At 47.2% G+C, this 24,534-nt stretch overlaps 1 protein-coding gene across 1 annotated transcript in view; it reads left to right on the top strand.

Moving 5' to 3' along the window:
- RBM33 (RNA binding motif protein 33) overlaps positions 1 to 24,534 on the top strand; it is a 111,215-nt gene that overhangs the window by 32,273 nt on the left and 54,408 nt on the right. Inside the window, 3 exon segments of the mRNA XM_021079037.1 lie at positions 10,668 to 10,839; positions 16,213 to 16,421; positions 19,887 to 20,172. Coding sequence (XP_020934696.1) covers positions 10,668 to 10,839; positions 16,213 to 16,421; positions 19,887 to 20,172 — 667 coding nt within the window.

The raw sequence follows: 24,534 nt of genomic DNA, 5'->3' as shown, positions 1-24,534 counted from the left end.
CTCTTTGCCCTTTGAACGTTAGAACAGTGTAAATGTTCTCTGGGGTGTGGGCAGAAATCTTCCCTAACATGCAGTGTGCATGCTCGTGCTTTGAAAGGAGTGCTGTCATTATGTTAAATTGGTTAGCAGTAGTTAATTCTGACCATTATTCAAAAAATACTGCAGAGTTCCTGGATTTAGGTGCTGTGTTAGCTGTTGGAGAAACAGGGGTGATTGAGAAGCTTGGTTCTTGTGCTCAAGGAACTTACAGCCTAAGACAAGGGAGAGGAGACGGGTCAGATTGCAGTGGTGAAGTAAAACCTCCTGGAAGGGAGGCTCAGACACCCGCTTTAGGAGCTCAGAGAGGGACCTCTCTAGGTCGGATGTGTGGGTTGGGGAACGGGGTGGGAGGTGTTGAGGCTTTATGGAAGAGGGAAGTTATGAAGTAGGTCTGGAAAAATAGATGTCATTTGGATGAATAGAGGTGTGATAGGAGATGAGGCTTACAGAGTCTGTTTTCCAGCCTTAGAACTTGTCCCATGGATCAAACATGAAGCCACAAAATCATTCTCTAGCCTTGGGACTCGGTTTAAAATTTTTTTTCTTATTAATGTTTTTTTCCTCAGCTGTTTTCCTTAATACTTTGCCCCCTGTTCTCCCCAAGAGATCATGAGAAGTGATACTTGACTGGCTCAGGTCATTTACTCATGTCTTGCACTAATGCTTAGAAACTCAGTGTACAGAGCATTTGACTTTACCCTTTCTTCCCTGGCGGTGCTGTGGCAGAGCGTGCAGACATGTGCCCACACTTGTTCTTCCCCAGCAAGCTGAATTTGATTTTTCATTTTGTGCTTTCTCTCTGTCTGTCTTGCTGCTTAAAATAATTTGAAACTTGGAGAAAAGGTAGCAGAATAGTAGAAAGACCTCTTTGCCCAGATTCTCCCGTTGTAGACATACATATTTAGCCCAAGGAGCCAGGGCAGGACGGAGCTGAGGACGACGTGAGGGACGAGATGGTCCTCCTCCTGGTGAGGGCGCTGTTGAGACTGATGAGCCAGCTCCCGAGGTCGACCTTCGGGGACAGGGCTGCGTGGCCGTCCTGGGCCTCTGTCCAGGGCGGAGCCATGCAGGCCCGCAGTAGATCAGACCTGTGGACAAGTGACCTTAGCAAAAGGAATCTTAGGCCCTTAAAGGAGGGCGTGTGGATGGGGAGGGGTCGACCCAGGTGGCTCCGGCCATCAGCTCGGGGTGAGCAGTTGAGGGGGGACCTGGGACTCCAGTTCCCGTTCACCAGCTCATGTGCCGTTTACTAGTTTGTAGTGTTTCATAGTTGGAAGATTAATTTCATTGATTTTTTTCCTGTAATTTATTCTTTCAGTATTTTAGGTGATACTTCTCCTTCCTCTGATAATGTATTGTGTTTGTAGCATATTTTAGAATGAGAGAAGTTTTTGTAGATTTTAATCTTTAAATGACCTCTGGAGATATAAATTACTTTATTGTAAAACAGTTAAAGAATGAGAATGCTAATAGGCGCTGTTGCTCAACTGTAGTCATTAAAATGTCGGCACAAAAGTGGGTTATTTGGTAAAACCCACTTCAAAAATGGTAATTGTGGAGTTCCCTTTGTGGCTTAACGGTTAATGAACCTGACTAGGATCCATGAAGATGCGGGTTCAATCCCTGACCTCGCTCAGTGGTTAAGGATCCTGTGTAGCTGTGTCTGTGGTGTAGGCTGGCAGCTGTAGCTCCAGTTCGACCCCTAGCTTGGGAACTTCCATATGCCGTGGGTGTGGCCCTAAAAAGACAAAAAAAAAAAAAAGGTAAGCATGCCTTCTATTTTCAGTATCTTCTGAAGAGAGAGACTGAGGGGGAGAGATCTTTGGAGGGACATTAACGCTCAGAGCCAGCCTTAACTGAACTCATAACACGTTCTCAGGTAGTGTGACAGTGTCTCAGTTAGGAAGGCTTCATCATTTGGGAAAAGTTAGATCCCTCCCTTACCCTGTGTCAGTATTGATCTCAGATTAATTCACACCAACGCCAACCTGTAAATGTGTTGGAAGAAAATGTTTTATTTATTTCTTTTTCTTTTTTTTTTTGGCCGCCCTTGGCGTGTGGAGTTCCTGGGCCAGGGATCAGTTCTGAGCCACAGCTGGATCATTTAAGCCGCTGTGCCCTGGCCAGGGGTCCAGCCTGAGTCCTGGCACTGCAGAGATGCCACCAACCCCGTTGCACCACCCCAGGAGCTCCAGGAGAAAATGTTTTAATGATGGTATGCTAGCCCCAGGCTTACCTACAAACAGATAACTCAACAGATAGCACAAATTTAGTTCCTCTCCACAAGGAATTTCAGCTCTGGTATTGGCCTAACTAGGTAAACACAGGTACGCAGGCCTCTCTCAGACTCCTGAGGTCCAGTTCCAGGGCTGCTGCTCTTGCCCTGGCCCGCATCCGAGCGCGGCGGGTTGCAGGAAGACTGAAAGGGACTCTGCCCACCCTTTGAAGACAAGTCTGTGTTCTCAAACAAGACTTTGTAAAGAGCTCGTGAATTTCGCTGTCGTCTGGCGGCTGTTCCTTGCAGCAGGGAAACTGGTGAATGTAGTTTTATTAGGTGACCGCCTGTTCAGCTGAAAGTGGGAGATCAGTAAGATCAGTAAAAACGCACGCCAAATGGTCTTGGTTTTACTCCTCTTACTGCTCTTGGTATTAGGACTTTTTAAAGGAGAAGAATGATTTGATTACGTATAAACACCCCAAAACACTATAAACAAGTCCAGAGAAGTGACAATAGGGGGAAATATTTACATGAGAGTCTATAAGAATGAATATATTTGGTAAAGTTAGCATACTTAGTACTTGGTAGGTTCAGAATATACTGGAGAGCACTCCTAGAAAAAGAAGGCCAAATGTGAGAAAGCAATCCAAAAATAAGATAGCAACTGAACAAGTATATAAAATACAGTCAAAAAAAGAAAAATTAAAAACATACTGGCAAAGATCAACATAATTGGTCACGTATAGTCTGTCCCAGGGGAGGACTGTTTGGAAATGCCAACCACCAAGAGACCGTTTCCACAGGTCGGCCGTGCCTGCATGTTTTGGGAGCGAAGCGCTGAGGGCCGTCTGTCCCTGGCTGTCTTCTCAAGGATGTTTTGTAGTGACAGCATGCTAGGGGACACGCAGAGCCTTCTCTGGAGCAAGGGGCAGGTGTGCTTTCTGCTCATTATTCCTGGCTCGGGTTCCCTCACCTCAGGGCCCCCCAGCATATAGTTCCCTCGGGCCGCTTCTTCCGAAGGCCCAGTGGGAATTGGGGCTCAGAGCTGACCTCACAAGGCCACTGCTGTTGTCAAAAGTAATAAACTGTCCATGTCAGTGACCAGGAGTCTCAGGCCATCCCTCAGCCTCAATGAAACAGTGGCAGGCTACCTTATTGGCCTGCAGGAAGGGTCAGTTGCAGACCCTTCGCTGTTGATGACAGTATCAAAAGCCTGAAGATCATTTGGCTGCTCAATAATTCCACTTTGAAGAAATTATCCAAAAGAGTTTGTCTAAGCTGTGTTCAGAGATAGGTGCATTTTAAGTACACATTAGAACCTGGATCATGGAACTAAAAGGTAATTTGAACTGGAAAGTACTTTCAGTGGCTCCTTTTCGTTAATGTTTTTGCTTGGTTCATGCAGAGAAATCCCTGTACTGGGAACCATTGGAAAGACCTAATTAGGAAGACTGACTTTCAAGCCTGTCTCATTGTGCATCCGCATCAGTGCCACTTGTGCTGTCGTCGCCAGACATGGTTAAAAGCTATTGTAGGTAGTTTTGGCTTGTATAGAGGAAAAAATGAGGCTTTAAAAAACCTTTGCACTGTTTAAAATAAACATTGTGATGACGTTTACATTCATTTACGTTCAGTGATAGGTGCGGATCTGAGGGACACAGGTCAGTGCTTTGAAATGTGTCCATCCAAGTTAACATCCTTCTGTTTGTGAGAAACAGTTACGTTATCCAGAAAATTCCCCCGTGTTTCTTCCTGGTCAGTACCGACCCCTTTCAGAGCAGGCAGTGTTCTGTTTCTGACTCAGATTAGTCTTTCCCAGTCTAGACCTTCCTGTAGCTGGAATCCTGTGGTATGTGCTGCTGTGGTGCTGGGTCTGCCTTGGCGCCCCGTGGTCTTTCTGAGCTTCATCCACGTGGTCGTGTGTGGCAGGAGTCAGCAGTTCATTCCGTTTTAGGGATACGTCTCACTGGTTTCCTCCTGATAATAGCTATTTGTTTTCCAAAGTGTTTGTACCATTTTATGTAAGTTGTGTGTGAGAGTCTCAGGTCCCCACTGTTTGGTACTGTTAATCTTTTCCGTTTAGTTCTTCCAGTGATTATCGCATCATGGTTTTCGTTTGCATTTCTCTGATAACTTAGGATATTGAGCTTCATTCCATGTGCTTTTTCGACGTATATATATATTCTTTGTGTCCTTCTTTGAAAATGAATTGTCTTTAAATTTTTTGTCTCTATATGCTATACATAATTTATATATTCTACACAGAAAATACGTCTGTATGTACATACGTTGCCTCTCTATTCTCTGTGTAGACTGTGTATGTATCTGTATATACTGTGTGTATCTTCTAGATAGATGTCTGTTTAGATAGTCTGGATTTTATATAACATGATATTTTTTCTGAGCTCGTGGCTTGGGTTTTTAATTTTCTTAAAGATATCTTTTCATAAACAGAAAATTTAATTTTGATGAAAACCAAGTAATTTTGTGACCCAAGAAATCTTTGCCTACCCCAAAAGTACAAGGATAATAATTCTGTTTCTTTTGGAAGCTTTATAGTATATGTGTTTGTGGTGTGAGAGTCTTTCTTCTTCTTCTATTTGTTTGTCTGGTGGTTTTTTTTTTTTTTTAAAGCAATAATTGTTCTTTCTTCCCAGTTATTTATTTATTTATTTATTTTGTCTTTTCTAGGGCCATGCCTGCGGCATATGGAGGTTCCCAGGCCAGGGGTCCAATCAGAGCCGTAGCTGCTGGCCCAACCCAGAGCCACAGCAACATGGGATCCGAGCCGCGTCTGCGACCCACACCACAGCCCACGGCAATGCTGGATCCCCAACCCACTGAGTGAGGCCAGGGATCAAACCCGCAACCTCATGGTTCCTAGTCGGACCCGTTAACCACTGTGTCACTACGGGAACTCCTGTTTATCTGGTTTTTGTACATTATTATAAAGACTTCCTTTCCCATTGGATGGCCTTAGTGCTGATGTTGAGAATCAGTTGAACGTTTAAGTTTGGGTTTCTTTCTGGAATCTCCTCTTTGTTCCATTGCTGATACTGAATTGGTTACTGTGGCAGTGAGGTAGTATAAATCCACCAGTTTTGTTCTCCTTTTCAAGATTGGTTTGGCTATTCCAAGTCCTTTGAATTTTGCATATAAACTCTGTAATTGACTTGTCAATATCTATTAATCTGGTTGAGATTTTAATGAAAATTGCACTGTATCTTTAGATCAAATTGGGGGAAAACTAACATCTTCATAATCAAGTTGCCTGTTAATAAACACAGTTTAATTCTTCATTTCGTCTTTGTCTTTTTATTTCTCTCTTTTGCCTTATGGACCTCCAGTGCTGTGTAGAATAGAAACAGAGCATTTGTTTTTGCCTGGTTCTTGGTATTAGGGGTAAAATACTCAGTATTTCATCAAGCGAGTACTGTAAGCTACCTGGAGGTTTTTCCCTCAGATTGAGAAGTTCTCTTCTATGTCTAGTTTGCTGAGATTTTTAAAAAATCAGAATGTTGAATTTTGTCAGTGCCTTTTCTGCATCTATTGAGATAATCTTGTGACCTTTATCCCTTATTTTATTAATGTGAATTAAATCGATTTTAAAAACGATTACCTATATTCTCAACTTAATCTCCCTTTTGGAGGTTTTTCCGTTAATATCCTCTTTGTATTCTGGTATCTAATCCTGGGCACCCCATTGCTGTCATGTCCCCTCTGCTCTGTGATGGTTGGTCTTTCCTTGAATTTCCCCACCTTGACAGTCTGAAGAAGTACTGGCCAGGCGTCCTGTGGAATGTCTTCCAACCTGAGCTTGACCAGTGTTTCTCTCATGATTAGACCGGCTTATGGTTTCAGAAAGAATACCGCAGAGGTTAGGCGTTGTTCTCATCCCGTGGGATGAGCCACTGGGTACGGAGCTCCCTGGCAGTGTCAGCCTTGACTGTGCCCTGCATGACCTTTGCCAGTTACAGACAGTGTTTCTGTCCAGTTACCATCTTCCGCTTTCTCTGCCTTTTTCTTTGGAAGCAAGTTGCTCGTCTAGTTTGCGCCTAGGCCAGGGGAAGTACTTAGCTCCACTGGAGGAGGAGAGAGGATGTGCATATATTTGGAATTCTTCCCAAAGTAAGATTTGTTAAATTGACTGGTGTTTGAATGTTAAACCAACCTGATGCTTCTGGCTCACCCTTACTTGGTCAGGATCTGTTTTCCCTTTTATGTTTTGCCAGATTCCTTATGTGTTTATGTTCTTAAGGAATTTTGTGTCTGTATTCATGAAGGACGTTGGTCTGTCATTTTCTTCTCTTGTAATTTCTACACAATCGCTCAGTCTTTCCAGTTTGTAAATTGTAACTGTTGGTAGAATTAGATTCTTTGCTTTGTATTTTCTGGTGTAATAAAGAATTATTCTCTCAAATACTTGGTAAGCACTGAAAACTTGTGGGGAGTTTTTCTGAAGCAGTGTTCTCTGTAGTTTTGTTTTCTTCCCCCTCTTTTTCAGAGAACTACCCGATTTTTTTTTTTCCTCCAATTTGGGATGGGATATTGAATTTTCTTTCAAAACACTGAGACTACAGATTCACTTCAGAAGTAGCTGGAGAATGTAAAAAAAAAAAATACAACTCTGGGACTTGCCTCCCCCCACCGCCTTAGAAATTCTAATTATTTATGTACATATGAGAAGGCTTTGGTCGACTTTTTCTACCTCTGTTACGCATTACAAGTGCGTCTTTGGGGTTTTCAAGATAATTAAATAGCTAAAAGATCAAACCTTTGAATATTTTTGGCAGTGTCTATAATGAAATCAGATTTGCATATCTTACAAAAATATAATCTTAGGATAATTTAATTTTTATATTGTTATCCAGCACCCTCCGTGCAGTGGAATTTTACTTGTGAATGGAATACTAATGTTTGTTAAAAACTATGGAGAAAGTCAACATTTTGGCAGCTCGGTTAGTTAATCCTATAAGCCATATGGCCAAAGAAGGTGCCTTTTTTTTTTTTTTTTTTTTTAAATTTAAGCCCAGTTTTTTAGGATAAGAGAGAGAGATCATGGCTAAAAGAGTGCGTCTAGCTTAAGTGAATATTGCCAAGTGGTCTACACCTAAGGCAGCTGAGGCCAGTGCTTCAGTTTCAGCTCGGGGCTTGCAAAATCCTTGATGTGGTTCAGGGCTAAACTGGACCCCGAGACTTGAACCACGAGTTTGCATTCTAGGACAGTGCATCTCTCCAAAAAAAAAAAAAAAAAAAAATTTTTTTTTTTTTTTTTTTTTTACCTTGCTCAACCCTTCCTTCCAGTCCTGACCAAGTGGCATGTGTCTCTTGGAGAGAGTCACGTAAGTGGAGTGGCTGCAGGATGTCACCTGCGACTCAGCATGACGCCTCTGCTTTCTTCCCAGTCATTGCATCAGTCGCGATCCTTTTGGCGGCGGAAAGGTTGTATTCCCCGGTTTGGATGGACCGCAGTTTGTCTTTCCGTTCACTGTTGTGTCTGTTTTTGGTGATCCAGAAGAGAGTTGTAAACATTTCCCTCCAGGTTTTTACATGAACATAAGTTTTCTTTCTCTTTCCCCCCTATACTTTTGAACATACATTTTCACTTCTTTGGGGTGAATACCTAGCAGTGGGATTGTTGCATCATAGGCTGGAATAGTTTGTTGGTTTGTTTCTGGTAGCCTGTAGTATTTCTTTCAAAGAAACAATTTTTACCTTATCTTTGTTGTATTTAGATTTCTTAGATGGAGATTTGGGTGTAGAATAGACTGCATTAATTTCAGTACTGTCATGTTTTACGTTAAGCTTGGCTTGGAAAGTGTTGGAACTATAATTAGTATGAATGGTTGAATTGGAAATGACTATTGTAATAGAATCTTTGCTTTATTGGCTGTCATTTCTTTTCCTTCTCTGTGGCCTTGCTGCTTAAAGTGTCTGTGGACCTGCCTGTTGGCTTAACCTGGAGCTTATTAGAACTGCAGAAGGTCAGGCCCCACCCTGACCTGCGGAATCAGAATCCGCATCTCAGCAGGATTCTTAGTGATTGGCCCCACCTTGAATTTGAGAAGCACTGCTCTGGAGCCTTAATGGAAGTGGAGAAGGATATTTTCTAAATGAATATGATATTTTCATATTCAGTATGACTGAAATAACGGTATTGAACCAACAAAATGCCATTACACCACAGCTCACGGCAGGGTTGGATCCTTAACCCACTGAGTGAGGCCAGGATCGAACCCGCATCCTCATGGATGCTAGTCGGATTTTTTTCTGCTGTGCCACAATGGAAACTCCCATTTTTTTTTTTTTTTAAAGTTTACAAAAAGTAAACTTTACTTTTGCTCAGTTGGAGTGGAGTGCAGTAGAAACAAGCTGAGTCTGTCTCACATGTCACTTGTTCTTGGTTTCAGATATTCAGTATGACTGAAATAACGGTATCGAACCAACAAAATGCCAGTGTTTTGGCATTTTAAAATTCTTAAGTATGCTGCATGTCAGAATGCTGAAGGGTGTTTTTGCAGTCATTGGCTAAAAGTTGCAGTTTACATTTATCATTTGATTTTCAGGCATTCGACCTCCTGAAGATATGTCTCTGCTTTAGGATTTCTAGCAATGCGTGTGTGCATTTTTTACACAGAAAATGGTGAAGAATACAAAATGATTGTATCAGCTTATTTTAATTTTTCTCTTGCACATTTTCTAATGAAGTTAGAAACTCATGTTTCTCTTAAGAATAAAGGATATTGGAGTTCCCGTCGTGGCGCAGTGGTTAACGAATCTGACTAGGAACCATGAGGTGGCGGGTTCAGTCCCTGCCCTTGCTCAGTGGGTTAACGATCCAGCGTTGCCGTGAGCTGTGGTGTAGGTTGCAGACGCGGCTCGGATCCCACGTTGCTGTGGCTCTGGTGTAGGCCGGTGGCTACAGCTCCGATTTGATCCCTAGCCTGGAAACCTCCATATGCCGCGGGAGCAGCCCAAGAAATAGCAAAAAGACCAAAAAAAAAAAAAAAAGAGTAAAGGATATTTAAAAATTATGAATGAAGAGAATAAAGGAGCCATTTCTGTTTTTTGGGGGGGCTGCAGCTGAGGCATATGGAGGTTCCCAGGCTAGGGGTGGAATCGGAGCTACAGCTGCCGGCCCACGTCACAGCAATGCCAGATCCAAGCTGCATCTGTGACCTTCACCACAGCTCATGGCAGGGTTAGATCCTTAACCCACTGAGTGAGGCCAAGGATCGAACCTGCATCCTCATGGATGCTAGTCGGTTTTTTGCTGCGCCACAATGGGAAACTCCCATTTTTTTTTTTTTTAAGTTTACAAAAAGTATTTAATGAACCTAGTAGTCAGTAGGTACCTATTTATTACCTAACAGCTCACCAAAACCTTCTGTGAGGTGGAAGTTAGTGTTAAAAGGAACATGAGTGAAAGTAATACAACATCGTAAGTCGTCTGTACTCCAATAAAATTTTTTTAAAAAAGAAACATGCAATTGTTGAAAAAATTACTTTTGGTTTGGGTCTAGATTAGGCAAAATTCTTATAGGAATCCTGCTACAATGAAATAGAAAATAAATCTGGTTTAGTGTGAGGTGAACGGAGAAAAAACATAGTTTTGCAGTCGTAATAGTCTGAGCTCGAGGTGGTAGTGAGTGAACACTAGTCAGTGGGATGAAGTAGAAAGGGATGAGGTCTGATACAGGGAAGATTTTGGAGGCCGAAAAGAAACTCCGTCAACCCAACAGCAGATGAGTGCTTGCCTGGCACTGGAATCCACGTAGGCGGGGTCAGGAAGTAGAGGAAATGCAGCGCCTCTGAAACGGGAGGAGGGTTGTCATCTGGTGTTAGTTTCAAGGCAGGTTATGTGCTACTAAGCTCGTGCAACTCTAGTGTTAGTTCAGTTAATACATTGAACTTTGCTAGATCTGGGGTAGATTTGAGGCCAGCAGGGATTTTTGGAACTCACGTTTGTTCTCTTAGAAGTGTAAGTAGCAACAAGGTATAAGACTTGGTCAAACTAGGAGTAGGACTTTGAATTTTTTCTAACATTTCCTTTTTCTTTTCTTTTCTTTTTTTTTTTTTTTTTTTAAAAAACTTTTATTTATTTGTTTATTCTGACTGTGGAGTGGAGCGGCTTAATGTGGGATCCCAGTTCCCAGACCAGGGCTTGACCCTGGGTCACCATGTGGAAGCGTCCCCCTGGAACACCAGGGAACTCCTGGAACAGTGTTAATTGTTAATGTTTGATTTTCTCCTGGAATCAGTGTACTGTTTCACACGGCTTTATAAAGAGGACATTTTGCAGCACTTTTACATTTTAAATAGAAAGAGTTTTTATGTCTGTATATGCAACCATTCTTCAGTATTGAAGTGAACTCACTTTCCCTTTGTTTTTTGTGTGTCTGCAATTTAGGGAAGCATGGAAACTTTGGAGCTGCAGAAGGACGTAAAAGAAGAGTCCGATGAAGAAGACGAGGATGATGAAGAATCGGGACGATTACGTTTCAAAACTGAAAGGAAAGAAGGAACAATTATTAGGCTCTCAGATGTAACTAGAGAGAGAAGGAACATTCCAGAAACTTTGGGTAACTTCTTTTGCCTGTCTCCCATCCCATTTCAGCTTCCTCCCATTCAAGTTCATTCGCATTTCACCTTCCTCCATAGTACTGTTACAGTTAATCAAATACTTAAAAAAAAAGCTGACTTACGGAGTATTGTTTGTGGCGTCCAGAGAGTGGATGGTCCTGTGAGGTTGGAGCTGTGTTGTGGTGCTGTAAAAACCATTCTATAAAAATGGCTTCCTTCTGGATTAAAAGATGTTTGAATAAAATATTTGATTTTTTTAAAAATAGTTTTTCCATTGGAGCCTGTGGCCTAGACCTGCTATCATGCGTACCCAGTGGTTCCTGCTGGCTCTGGAAGGGGGTGTGGGGTAGGGCAGGGCCATTTTACCCTTCCCAAGACTCTCCAGGTTGCCTGGGCCTATTTTGGACCTCTTAGGGTCATTATAACCTTCTCTTCTGTGTATTCTTTTTCCATGTGCCATTCTCCTCAGTGTTTACTGAGACAAGGTGACTTGTTTGTAGACATGATCAGCGGCACATCATTCCTTTTAAAGACGGACAGCAGGCTGTTGCTAGTCAGTGAGCCTCTTGCAGTATTGACCCTACTTCCCGCTCTTCTACGGGTCTCTCTGGTGCCCGTTGCAGAGAAGGAAGCGGTGGCTCTCAAATTTGAGCAGCAGAATCACCCAGAAGGCTTGTTAAAACGTATTTCGGGACCCACCCTCGGCTCCTCTGATGGAGTGGGTTTAGGGTGGGGCTCAGGAAAGTTGCGTGTCTGATGAGTTCCCAGGTGACGCTGTTCCTGCTCCTGTGGAACCCATACTCGGAGGACCACTAGGATGTTCCATATTCCGGGGGGGAGGGTGGAAGGTACAAGGACGGAGGGTTGTACCTGTTCTCTGGTCTTGGTCTAAATAAAAAAATCAAGAAAACATTTCTTTTTTTAAAGATTCTTTTCTTCATTAGTTACTACCTTTATGAAAACCGTTATTTGTGGCTGTTTTCAGTTGAAAACATGAACCTGCGTATTTAGGCGGCAGATTACGAAATCTCTGTGAGGGCACTAAGCTGCCAAGATGCCCAGGTTAACAGCAGTGGGCCGGTCTTAGCGTCTGCTTTGCTAACTGAGGTTATGGAGCGATGGATCTGGAGTCTCCATCTCCTCCCCTCCCCTTTCTTCCTTCTCCACCTCTTGGCTCAGGATGACCCCAGACTTTTCTCAGGTTATGGTATAAAGTTGCCAGTTGGTCTGAGCTAGTAGAGCGTAGGTTTCTAAGAAAGCAGGTCTGCGCAGTTGGCTTGGGTAAAAGGAGATGAAGCAAAGGTCTCAAAGCAGGGAGATGGGAGAAACCGAAAGGCCCCTTCAGCAGGCGTGAGCGATGCTGTGGGAGAGCAAGCTTCCCGGAACAGGCGCCTCCGTCTTGGGCTGCGCTGGGCTGAGCAGAGGAAGATGGCGCCCCGGCTGAACACCCGAGGGCAGCGGGCAGCAGCTTGTCAGAGGGCATCTGGGGCGGGGGCACGTACCATCACTTTCCTGCGTCCTTGCAGTTGGGCTGCGGCTTGGTCTGTACATTGGGCGGCCTCATGTGTCACGTCATAATAACTGGGATGGCTGCAAGTTCTAAGGCTGGGAACCCACTTCATAGACACCGTTATGAATGGCGGGCTCCCCTGTCTGCAGCCAGCTCCTCACGGGGCCCGCATCCTCGGTGCCCCGCTTGTGCAGTCCTGTCCTCAGCTGGGGCATCTTGGCTGTGTGCAGTGCAGTGACCCAAGCACTGACGTCTTCTGAAATGTCCACCTTGCCTGTGTTCATACTTTGTGTGTGTTGTGTTCCTGCAGTTCTTTCTTTTCAGGATCTTTATCTTGTTTTGTTCTTTTCAGGGTCATTTGTCCTTCCTTTATTAAAGAATTTGTGTCAAACCTTTTTTCCTTTTCTTTTCAAGGCATTTGTTGGTTCCATAGTCATGTCATAAGACTGACTCCTCAAGAGTCAGGGGGCTGGGAGGGGTTAGTGGTGGGCAGGTTAGCGCTTTCCACGTGGGGGAGGGTTGGGGTTCTCAGAGGCAGAGTGGCTGTAAGTGTAAGCAGTTGACCAGTTACCATTCTTTTAAACATGAAGAAAAAAGCCTTTAAATGTATCTGTATAGAACGCGACTGTTTGGCTTGATAGTAGAGTAAGTAAAAATGGTGCTTGAAGGGATCTTCTCTGTTGCGTATTTGTAAGCCCTCACTTGAAGCTTCGTGTTTGGAAACATGAGTTACAGTAAATAAAAAGTAAGGATTATTCCCACTCCAAAAGTGATTTCTGTCCTAAATTTTAAAACACTGAGCGCCCTTAGTTCCTTAACACTTCTCCCCCCAGCAGGTTAATTTTATTTCTCTTTCTCTCTCTCTCTCTTTTTTTTTTTTTTGTCTTTTCAGGGCCGCACCCATGGCATATGGAGGTTCCCAGGCTAGAGGGCAGATCTAGCTGCTGGCCTACACCACAGCTCATAGCAACGCCAGATCCTTAACCCACGGAGCAAGGCCAGGGATCAAACCTGCATCCTCATGGATACTGGTTAGACTCATTTGCACTGAGCCATGACGAGAACTCCAAGCAATAGGTTAATTTTATATGGAAGAAAAATGTTCAGTGAGAAAGAAAGCTACTGTAGTAATCGGTACACTAGAAATTTGCATACATTTTAACTCATGAGTTTATTTATGTACTCCTGATGGTAGAAATACCAGTTTCAGGTTCTGTGTACAGATACTTGTACTTATTTGCTTCTGTAAAGCTGTTTACCTGCTCTTTGTAATGGGATTAAAATACTTTGCTGTCACAGTACACATGTCAACTCTGGTGATATGTACTTCCGACAAATGAAGTCTTTCAGCCTTCTGCACATGAAAACAGTTGTTTTGCGATAATCGTGATAATGTTGAGAACACTCCGCTCTTTAAACAGAAGACTGAAGTCATGCTCTGGCTCCGCCCACTGCTGACCCTTGGGTTGCATGCGGGTAGTGAGTTCTCTTCAAAATCTAGACGGGCATTTGGTCACTTGTGGTCTTTTCACATTCAAGTACGTGATGTCCTCCTCAAGTAGGAAGAGGACTAATTCCTGTCTGGGACACTCTTGCCCATCATAAAGCTGAGTGCACAGTTGTTAGTCTACACTTTGAATTCCGATTGGATTAGAAGTAGAATTTTGGGCTTTTACCTAATTTATAATCTTACATAGTGAGCTGTTTTGCTCCACCAGGATTCTGGAAATTAATACCTTACAAAAACGGTGGCCTTTCCCAAGGACAGTGCAAGACGGCATACTTAGGAGATAAATTCTTTCATTACATGCAAACGATGCCATTGGGTATAAGGGCTTCATGCTCTCACAGAATGCGGAGAATGAGATGGGTTTCTAGAACATACATGCGTGAGGGAATGATCTATTTTGAATGGAAGTGTCAAAAGCCATCTCTAAAATGTGTCATTGACCAGTTTCCTTGATGTTTAGAGCTGCAAGTTCTTTCTTCCCGGGAGGTGGACCTCAGATTTCTCTTTGGAAGTAGTGCAAGCAGTAACTGAAAGGCTATGTCTGTTTTAGGTAGGCTTTGAAAATCTCGTTATCTATGAGAAGGCATCTAGATTTTGTGATACTGAGACATGAAATGTGTTACATTCTGTTTTACTGCTTTCGTCTGAAGAACATTGTTCTCATGCTCATGTAAGGTTCTCTTAAAGTAATATCCTTGGTTAATTTTGCTTCAGGCATAGGATCTGTTTGAAAAATATTTTCATCTGGAAATAAATAGTTTAAGATCACTAGTACCAGCAGTAGGATACTGCCTTAAGTTTATGCAGTGGTCTTTGTATTTGCAAGGTTTTTATAGATTTCTTGATCCAGTTATCTTGTAAAACTCAGACGGTCATTTGTTTTTATTTTGCCAAATAAACTGTGTATTTTATACATATTAATTGTATGTTAGTTTTATAAAAGTATTTGTATGTAAATATGGTTTTCTTAAGCATATTTTTGAAAGGGACAGTACAGTTTAAAACTTTGTTGCATCGAGCGGTGCGTCTTTACCTTAGAATATGGACATAGTTCAGAAAACACTTAAAGGGAAATTAACATTTCAGTTGAAGTTACAAATGTAATTTCCATCCTGTCATATTTTGGTGACCTTTTGTGACAGCTTGTCTCAATTGCAGGAAAGCATTTTTACTTGCTGATTAAAGATGTCATTTGAAACCATTTTATTACTGGGGATAGTGAAATTAATCTTGACACTTAGAACGACTAGAAAAATAATTGCTGATTCACCGCATAAAATGTATATGTGAACCAATCACGTAGTCAAGATCAGAATAAAAGTCTGTGCTTGTTAAGAGATTAAATTTTTTTCAAATGGAGTCTAGATTCATTTGAAGGGGAGGGGAATTCCGTAGAAACAATTTCAGGCAAATGAAGTGTGGCTTAGAGGTTTTGGAAGAGTTTGGAGGTGATTATGGAGGCGAGGGTAGGAGATAAACTGGTGGCGTTAGCACTTCCCCTTTTCTACAGAGGAAGGCATCAGCAGGCTTCTTAGTAGAATTCAGTGAAATCGCTAGAAGGTATTCATTCTTTAATGGAAGATATGGTATCATGACCTCGATAAAATAAAGGAACCATATTTGAATAAGTCAGCGTTTTTCTTCTCGGAATTCAAAGTGATGTGCCAGCTGGAGTTCCTTAGGGCCGGAGTCCATGTGTTCTGTGTCCCTAACGCGTTGGTCAGAGAGGTGAGCACCTGCGGGTGTCCCCGAGGTGTCTGCATTCACGGGTTTCGTCTTTGGTGACTTGTTCTCCCTTGCTGTAGCTGTCCTGTCAGATGGCGTGGATGTAAGTCTGTCCTCACCGAGTGAAGTGGTTCTTTTTAAAAAATAAATCTCAAGTAGTAGTATGAAATGAGTTTCTAGTTCTTTGGGAAATGAATTATTTGACTTCAGAGTGCTCTTATGTGCATTTCAATCAGAACAGTCAGGAGTGTGTCATTTCGGAGACTCTCTGCCCCTGCGGATTGGTAATACTTCTACTGGTTTCACTTAGAAAAGTGAACTGGTCACAGGGCTGGTGGAGCCAGGTCTTGACCAGTGTCAGAGTGCCCAGCCTGGTGCCTGCGTTCACTCCAGCTCCTTTTTAGCTTCCCTCGGCACATTTTAGTGTCCGAGGTGAAGAGACTGTAAGCAGAGCCTTGTGTTCTGCGACGAAGGAGATTGCATCCTGCTGCTGGTCCACTTATTTGTTGTGGGTGAAGCGCTTTCTGTTCAGAGTGTCGTTGTCATGTATTTCTTTCCTGTTTTCTCCCTGTAAACCCAGTTGAGGCTACTTGAAGATATCTAACGCATGTGCATCTTTTCAAATAGAGCTTTCAGCAGAAGCCAAAGCCGCGTTGCTTGAATTTGAAGAAAGAGAGCGACAGCATAAACAGGGACGCTACGGCTCAAGGCGGGGCGGAAGGAGAGGAGGCTCTTCCCTGTGTCGTGGAGTGGGCGACCAGAGGAGAGAGAGCAGTGACAGGGCGCGAGGGAAAGAGCCCAGGCCTGCCCTGCTGCCCACACAGCCCCCTGTGCTGGTAAGTCTTACAGTTCCCTCGTGGGCGCCTGCACCTCGGAACAAGTGGAAAGACACTTTGGTTGGTGGGCATCATATTCTGCGTTTATCTTAGTCTGAGATGGAAGTTGAGTGTGAGGAATAATGGCTCACCTTTTTTTTTTTTTTCAATGATCTGTAGTATATAATATGATTCCATATATGCTCTTAGACATTCAGTCCTCTGGTATCCAGGTAGTAAAAATTCTGCACACACCACTGCTGAAGAAGGAAACAGCACGGGTCCTGAGGTCCTCACACGGCAGGACCCGCGGAGGAGCCTGGCCTTTTCTGCTTGCAGAGAGGGGCTGCTCCTGAGCTCCGTGGTCTGAAAATACTGACGTCGTCCCCTTTAGGATCCAGCCGTGATGGCGTGGTTCAGAAAATGTTTTTTCTATCTTGTTTACCGTAGGCTTTTCCCGAAGTGTAGCGGTTTCTCTTACAGTAGCTGTCGTATCCTCTCCATACAAATGGGGATCGTCACATCCATAAATCCTACGCTTGTCATGTCAGCTTTTTTTGAATTTCTTCTATTTCGCAGATGAGACATTCCAGAAACAAAGATAGGAATTGTAGTGATTTGTTGTTGTTGTTTGCTGTTCTTCTAGTTAGGATTTTAGAGCTTTTTCCTTCAGAAGTCAGTTTTCAAGAACAACTTATTTAATACATGTCTACTCTTACCTACCCCTACATTTGAATTAAGGGAAAAACCACACTTCACTCTGGGAGAAATGTCATATTTTAGGAGGCATTTACTTGCAAGATAACAAAGTAGAGAAGGTGTCTTAGCCTGAGAATTCTGATTTTGGTGTAAAGGGGGGAGAGGAAGGTGAGTAGATGACCAGCCTAGGGAAGTTGATGATATTAATAACCACTGTTTGCTCACACAGCTGTTTCGTTCTTGGCTTCTCTGATAGCAGAAAGCCTGGCCCTTCGGTTTTTTCTTTTTCTTCCCTTTTGCATCTTCTCACCTCTATTTGCTGTGTGTTGTACAGCCAGCTCCGTCATTTTGGCCTCCTGCGGGAAACAGCCACACAGGAGACCCGTTTTGTGTAACTGTGTCTCCGTGATCCTGGAAAAGTAGCTGAACTGCCTGTTTTCTTTCTTTCTTTCTTTCTTTTTTTTTTTTTTTTGTCTTTTGTCTTTTTAGGGCCGCACCCATGTCATATGGAGGTTCCCAGGCCAGGGGTCTCATTGGAGCTGTAGCTGCCAGCCTACGCCAGAGCCACAGCAATGCCAGATCCCAGCCGTGTCTGCAACCTGCACCACAGCTTAACCCACCGGATCCTTCACCCACAGAGCAAGGCCAGGGATCGAACCTGCAACCTCATGGTTCCTAGTTGGGTTTGTGAACCACTGAGCTATGACGGGAACTCCGAACTGCCTGTTTTCTTACCTACAAAGAGGGAGGTATGTGCCTGGCCTGCCTCCTTCAGAGAGGCTCACCTGGGAGGAGCTGTGAGCTGTGAAGATGCTGCCGGGTGTGAGTTGTCCAGGTCCGTCCCACAGTGATGCCAGAGCTCACAGTGAACGGGGACTAGACCCCTGGCCGGCCGGCTGTGCCCCGTGGCACTGTGGGCTGGAAGCCCTCCGCTCTTCGTGCTAGCCGGGGCTGGTTTAAGGTTGCAGTTGAGGAGGTCCCGGTGTGGATCAGCAGTAATGAACCTGACTTGTATCCATCTGTGAGGTTGCAGTTCACTGAAATGGCCAAAGCTGTCTGAAATGACCTTAACCCCCCACCCCCGCCCCTGCGTCCCCTCGCAAAGCATAGGATGTGCGTGCCCTTGAACCTGGCCACTCCCCACCCCAGAGCTGTGCTTGGACCCTCGCCCCAGAGTTGAGGAAAGAGTCACCTGCGCTCTGTCTTTGCTTGTGTCCATCTCCCCCGTGGCTGCTCCCTTGCTCTCTCCGGATGTGCTCTTGGCGGTCTGGCCTGCTGGCCTGCGCTCTGGGGCCTTGGGCCTCACCGTGAGCCCCTCCTAGTTTAGGTGAGAGATGTGCGGTGCACGCTCTTCTCTTCCTGCAGCGCCCCTGCTCTCTGTCCTGCCTCTCAGGCTTGTGGTTCTTGGTCCTCTTTTTAGTCGGAGCTGGCTCGGCAGCGTTGTCCCTGCTGCCACCTGCCGTCTGCATGCGCATCTGCTTTCCAGCTCAGTTTGTCCCCTGCTGCCCCGGACCTCTCCACGTGGAGGTCCCGCAGGCCAGCTTTCAACACGAGGTTCCCTCAAATGCCTTCACGCTCTGGATGGAACAGCCCTCTCTGATCTCGTTCTCAGTTCAGTTCAGGTGTCCTCAGCTGTCCCGCTGTCCCTGTGCTGTCCGTGTGGGTCCAGCGGTGAATAAGAGCGACTAGACTCCTGCCTCGCCCCGATGTTAGGGGGAGCATACTCGGTTCTGGGAGCCTTTGGCGAGGTCCTCCCTGAGGAAGGCGGGTGGGACAAGGTCACGGACACACTTCGTTCCGGTGAAGCGCCTCCTTCCAGGCTCTTCCTCAGACCATGACGTGTCAGAGGGCCTGTCTGCTTCGGCGTCTCTCCCCTGGCCCGTCTCACACGCGACTAGTCCTCATCAGCTTTCTCGTCGGACGACCTGCGCCGGAAGCCTCCACCGTTTGGAGCAGCTCGTCCGTGGAGACAGCTCTGTCGGGAGGAGCCTGCTGCCTCCTCCGCCGTGTGTGGCCAGTGGATTAGTGGTTACAGGCGGGACCTCCGGCTCGGATGCCCTGCTCTTCTGGTTCCCAGCCACGTGGGCTTGGGAAAGGAGGGTGATACTAAGGGCCCACCTCGTAGGGTTGTGGGCAGAGAGTCACCTACTTCGTGTCCTGCCCTTGACACACTGGCGGGCTCCGTGCGCGGCAGCGTGGCTGTCGTGGGTGATTTCCTCCTCCTGGCGACTGTGTTCCAGCCGGAGCCCCTTGTCCACTTCGAGCGGGTGCTTTCCCAGCCTGGCCGTCCTCTGTCGCTGCCCGGGCTGCGGCCACACCCTCTCGCAGGGAGTGCCTGGCGGGCCTGGTGTGGCCTTGCTGCGCTCCCTCCTCCCGGGTCAGCCCCGCCTTCCCCGCGGGTCCTGGGCCTCTGCCCTGCTCTCAGGCCCCGTTTCTGGCAGGACTCTGGGGGAGCAGCCAGACCGGCCATGTAGGGTGGCTGAGGGTGGCCCGTGTTCTGTCCCCAGCACAGCGCGTGGCTCCCTGCGGGCAGGCCTGATGCAGATTGAACTGTGGTTTTTCCTTGTGGAACCAGGCGTGTTGTCTTGGGGCTGCTGTTTTTGCCTCCTTCCCCGAGGTTGACTCCGGCTGTCAGACAGCCGCGCGGTCTGGTACAGGTTGTTACAGAAACTTAGTTCTGCCTTAACTTTTGCAGTGTAAGCCTACGTCCGTAGGGCACTGGCATTCGTTGCTTCTTGGCTCCCGGGGTTGATGTCTGTGCCTTTCTCCCCCTGTCTTTGGTTTTAGACGCACTCTCCGAGGCTGATTCCTCCTCCTCAGCCCCAGCCTCCCCCTCCGCCGCCGCCACCGCCTCAGCAGCAGCCGATCAGAAGTCTGTTCCAGCAGCAGCAGCTCCAGCCTCTGCTCCCCCTGCAGCACCCTCACCACCCCTCGCCCCCTCAGGGTGTGCACATGCCCCCCCAGATGGAGGCCCCCAGGGTGATGATGACACCGCCGCCCGTGACCCCACAGCAGCCCAAGAACATACACATAAACCCCCACTTCAAAGGGGCAGTGGTGACGCCCGTCCAAGGTACGTGTCCGCTTTGCTGGTTCCTGTACCGCCTTCAGGCCTGTAAGGACGCCCTGGCTTCCTAGACTCCGTCCCCCCACCCCAGGCACACGCTGGCTCCACGGGCCAGGCTCGTCTGCTCCAGGGTGTGGACAGTACTGAGAAAACAGTCAGCTTAAGGGCATTAGAGAACTTGGGGAACGCCTGCTTGGTACTTTCCCCAAACCCCGGGGGCTGTTGGGGCAGCGTCCCCTCAGGTCCCACCTGGTGTGCTTCCTTTGAGTCCCAGAAGTCCCGCCCACCCTCCGGGCCTGAATTCTCCGTGAGTGACCTCTTAGGATTCCAGACACACGCTCTGGAGCTCGGAGGCTCGTTTTGAGCAGTTGACAGGGAACGAGTCTTTGTGCGTCTGCTCGACACGGCGTTGACTGAGACCCTGGTCTCCCTCTGACCTTTGAGATGGGTTTGTTGGTGAACAAAGCGAAGCTCTACAGTTAGGGTCCAGTTTTCTAGCAGACATTTGGGGGCTGAACTGCAAACGCAGTGACAGAAAGAGTACAGCGGAAGGGCCGCGGGGTGGGCTGCAGCTGCCAGGGCAGTGGGGCGGGCTTCGTGGCACGGCAGGAGGTGAAGGTCTGGGAGCCAGTGGCCTGACTCAGGGAGGGTGTTCCAGGCAGAGGGGTCAGCGAGTACAGAGACTCTTATTCCCGTGAGACTCTGTCTTTGTGTTCAGGCGACCAGAGAGAGACCGCGTGGCGTTTGCCGGGTGAGAAGGGCAGAAGGAAATGCTGAACCTGGGTCATGTATGACCGTCAGGCCGTCCTGAGAGCTTTGGCTTTTGTTCTGAATGAAATGGGTTGTGACTGGAGGAGTTTGAGCGGAGGAAGAACATGATCTGGTTTATGTTTTCAGAGGACTGTTCTTGCTGCTGTGTTGGGAGTGGGCTTGTCAGGGAGCTGAGGGCGGAAGCTGGGCATCAGGTAGGAGGGGAGCAGGTAACACATGATAGTGGCTCAGATCTGGGCGGTGGCAGTGATAAGGGGTCAGATCTGGATATGAGACCGAGATGGAGTCAGCGAGGAAGTTCCCACCGTGGCTCAGCAGCAGCGATCCCAGCTAGTATCCATGAGGATGCGGGTTCGGTCTCTGGCCTCAATCAGTGGGTTAAGGATGCAGCGTGGCCGTGAGCTCTGGTGTAGGTTGCAGACGTTGCTCAGATCCCGCGTTGCTGTGGCTGTGACATAGGCTGGCAGCTGCAACTCCGACTCAACCCCTAGCCTGGGACCCTCCATCTGTCAGATGAGTGTGAGAAGAGGCAGAATGATGCCAGAGGGGCCTGAGCAGTTGAGGGCTGGCATTGCCGTCACCTGAGAGCACTTGGGGGAGAGCAGGTTTTGAGGGGAAGACTGGAAGCTCTGGTCTGATGTTTCGAGACACCACCTGGACCTGCAGGTGGAAGTGACAGGTGTGAGGGTTGTAAGCGTTCAGACCAGGGCTCTGGGCTCAGAGGAGTTTGTTTGAAGGGGGTTTGTTGGCACGCAGAGCCTGCACCTGGTAGACCCCCCAGACTTTGTCCAGGGCAGGGGTGTAGGGCTGGGATGTGGTCCCAGCCGGGAGCCTGGCACTCGACACGAGAGCTGGAAACTGAGCGAGGGCAGGGCACGAGGGGCAGAGGAAGAAGGTGACCACTGAGGGCGGGCGGTTGGCAGTGCAGGCTGAGCAACAGCAGGGCCTTTGGGATTCGGACAGAGTGGCTTTGGTGAAGTGCTGGCTCCAGGTGCACGGCTCACGGAGGCGGGTCTGAGAGGGCGGGCCCAGAAGCGGGGGATCGTTGCATTGAAGTTGTTGAAGGTGTTTTGCTAAAAGAGAGGTTGGGGGGTTGGGGAGGCTCTGCCCCTGCCAGGAATGCTGGGCAGCACTGCAGCCACTCGGGCTGTGGGTCATAGTCTTAGGGTTGGACCGTTTTCTCCAGCCGCACTGGCCTTTCCTTTCTTTGTCCCGTGTGGCCCAGACAGTGGGTTTGCCGGAGTCAAGGTGTTTACAAAGCAGCAGAGGCGGTGGCCTTGCTCACGACAAGAGGCAGGGTGGGTGTGATAAGGGCCAGCAGAGGTTAGTAGAGCTCAGTAGTCGGTGGGCTTGGGAGGTGACGAGGCTGTGCTAAGAAGGGTGCATGGAGACTGCCTGCAGTCACGGACTTGGATGTGGGTGAGACGGGAGGGAGGCTGGCAGCCAGGCACGGGCAGCATTGTCTTCTCCACCAAGGCTGGAGACAGAGCTGTGTTGAAGACGGTGGCGGGGAGCTTGGGACTGAGCAGCGATGTGACCAGTAAGCAGGTGGACAGCTGCAGGGGCGCTGTGCCATGCTGTCTGCTGACACGAGATCCATATCTGGGGTTGGAAATGGCAGTGAGGACCAAGAAGGATCCCACCCTGCCTCCAGAGCCAGCAGTAAGAAGGCTGAGTGAGAAACAGCTGCCGCCTTTGCATGGGAGAGCTCGGTTTCCCTGAGAGCAGGAAGGGGAAGGGCTGAGGCCGGGGTTCTGCTGCTGGTGAACTTGGAATTCTACAGGGTGCAGTTAGGAAGATCCAGAAGCTGGGGAGAGGCCTGACCAAGGACTTGGGAGGCGGAGAGAAGGCCAGGGCCTGGCTTCTCTGTGTTGAGGCCTTGGAGCAGAGGGCAGTGAGGGTGGCAGGCTGGCCACGGGGGTCATTGTCCTGGTGGTGATACAGGAGATGGGTCTTGCTTCCCACACCCAGCAGGGTCAAAGTGGGCGTGGTCCCCGTGGGGCGCTGACCCTCCTTGGCTGGCCTCTTGGCTTGTCCCCACCCTGTATTAGAGTCCCTTGCTGGCTTCACCCTGTTCCGGGGCTCTGAGCGCACGAGGGCAGGCAGTGTGGCTGCTGTGCTCACCTCTGCAGCCCTGGCAGGGAGCACAGGGTGGCCTCTGTCTCCTTCAGCAGCTATTTGGTGAATGAACCAGTGCTCACTGTGTGAAGGGGACGGGTAACTCATTGAAAGTAGCCCTTTCCACAGTGGCTTCCCAAGGTTGCACCTGCAAATCCAGTTTGTCAAAATAATTGTACTGATGTCAGCATCTGTTATTGTGTATTTCCTTCTAAAATTGAATAGAAAACTGGCAGTTGATAGGGTGCACAGATTTCTTTAGCTTAATAAAAATAAACAGTGTTAGAAGCACACAGTGGGAATGCTGCAAGGAAACCCCAGATGTCCTCCAGGCATGAAAACGGTGCACTTTGCTGAAATCAGTAGCCAAATGGTGCAGAATGCAGCGCTTGCACCCTGACACTCATGCATGATTCAGTAACTGCAGGCTCAGCTTTCTGACAACCGGTTTTGTTTGTTCGTTTGTTTTGTTGTTGTTGTTTTGTTTTGTTTTTTGCTTTTTAGGGCCGCACTTGTGGCATAAGGAGGTTCTCAGGCTAGGGGTTGAATCGGAGCTGCAGCTGCCAGCCTATTTCTGACAAGTTTTGATTTAAACTCTTAGAACCAGGTGTTGAGTTTTCTCTCTGTGAAGCCAGGTGCCTTAGTGCCCCATGGTCCTTCTCTGTAAGGCACTTTGGATCTTGAGACCACTGACCTGGGGGTGGGCTGGGTCTCTGCTGGGTGTACGCTCTCTCTTGGAGCACTTACTTACTCAGCACTGAGTGAATGAGTGCAGTAAGACAGAAAGCCACGGAGTTCCCGTCGTGGCTCCGTGGTTAACGAATCAGACTAGGAGCCATGAGGTTGCAGGTTCCATCCCTGGCCTTGCTCAGTGGCTTAAGGATCCGGCGTTGCTGTGAGCTGAGGCGTAGGTCGCAGATTCAGCTTGGATCTGGCGTTGCAGCTCTGGGAAGCTCCATGGGCTGCAGGTGTGGCCCTAGAAAAGACAAAAAAAACAAAACAAAACACCAAAAAAGAAAAAAAGTGGTGCATATTCTTGAATATCTAGGTATTTTCTATTTGATACCTCATTTTAAAAAGTCTTTATGTATATGTGTGTGTGTATATATAGATAGATAGTCTTTTTGCCTTTTCTAGGGCCATTCCTGCGGCATATTGCAGTTCCCAGGCTAGGCGTCTAATCGGAGCTGTAGCCACTGGCCTACACCAGAGCCACAGCAACGGGGGATCCGAGCCGTTAACCCACTGCACTGGGCTGGGGATCAACCCCACACCTCTGCAGCAACCCAAGTGGCTGCAGTCCGATTCTTAACCCACTGTGCCGTGGCGGGAACTCTCATTACTCTTCTCTTAAAGTAATTTTAATTGACTTTTAAGCCGTATTACCATTTTTTTTTTTTTTTTTTTTTTTGGCCATGTCCGAGCCTGCAGAAGTTCCCGGACCAGGGATCACCCATGCCATGGCAGCAGCTCGAGCCA

Source organism: Sus scrofa, chromosome 18 (assembly GCF_000003025.6).
Source record: "Sus scrofa isolate TJ Tabasco breed Duroc chromosome 18, Sscrofa11.1, whole genome shotgun sequence".
Classification (NCBI taxonomy): domain Eukaryota; kingdom Metazoa; phylum Chordata; class Mammalia; order Artiodactyla; family Suidae; genus Sus; species Sus scrofa.
The sequence above is the reverse complement of the archived record's forward strand: the minus strand, read 5'-3'. Positions and strand labels throughout refer to the sequence as shown.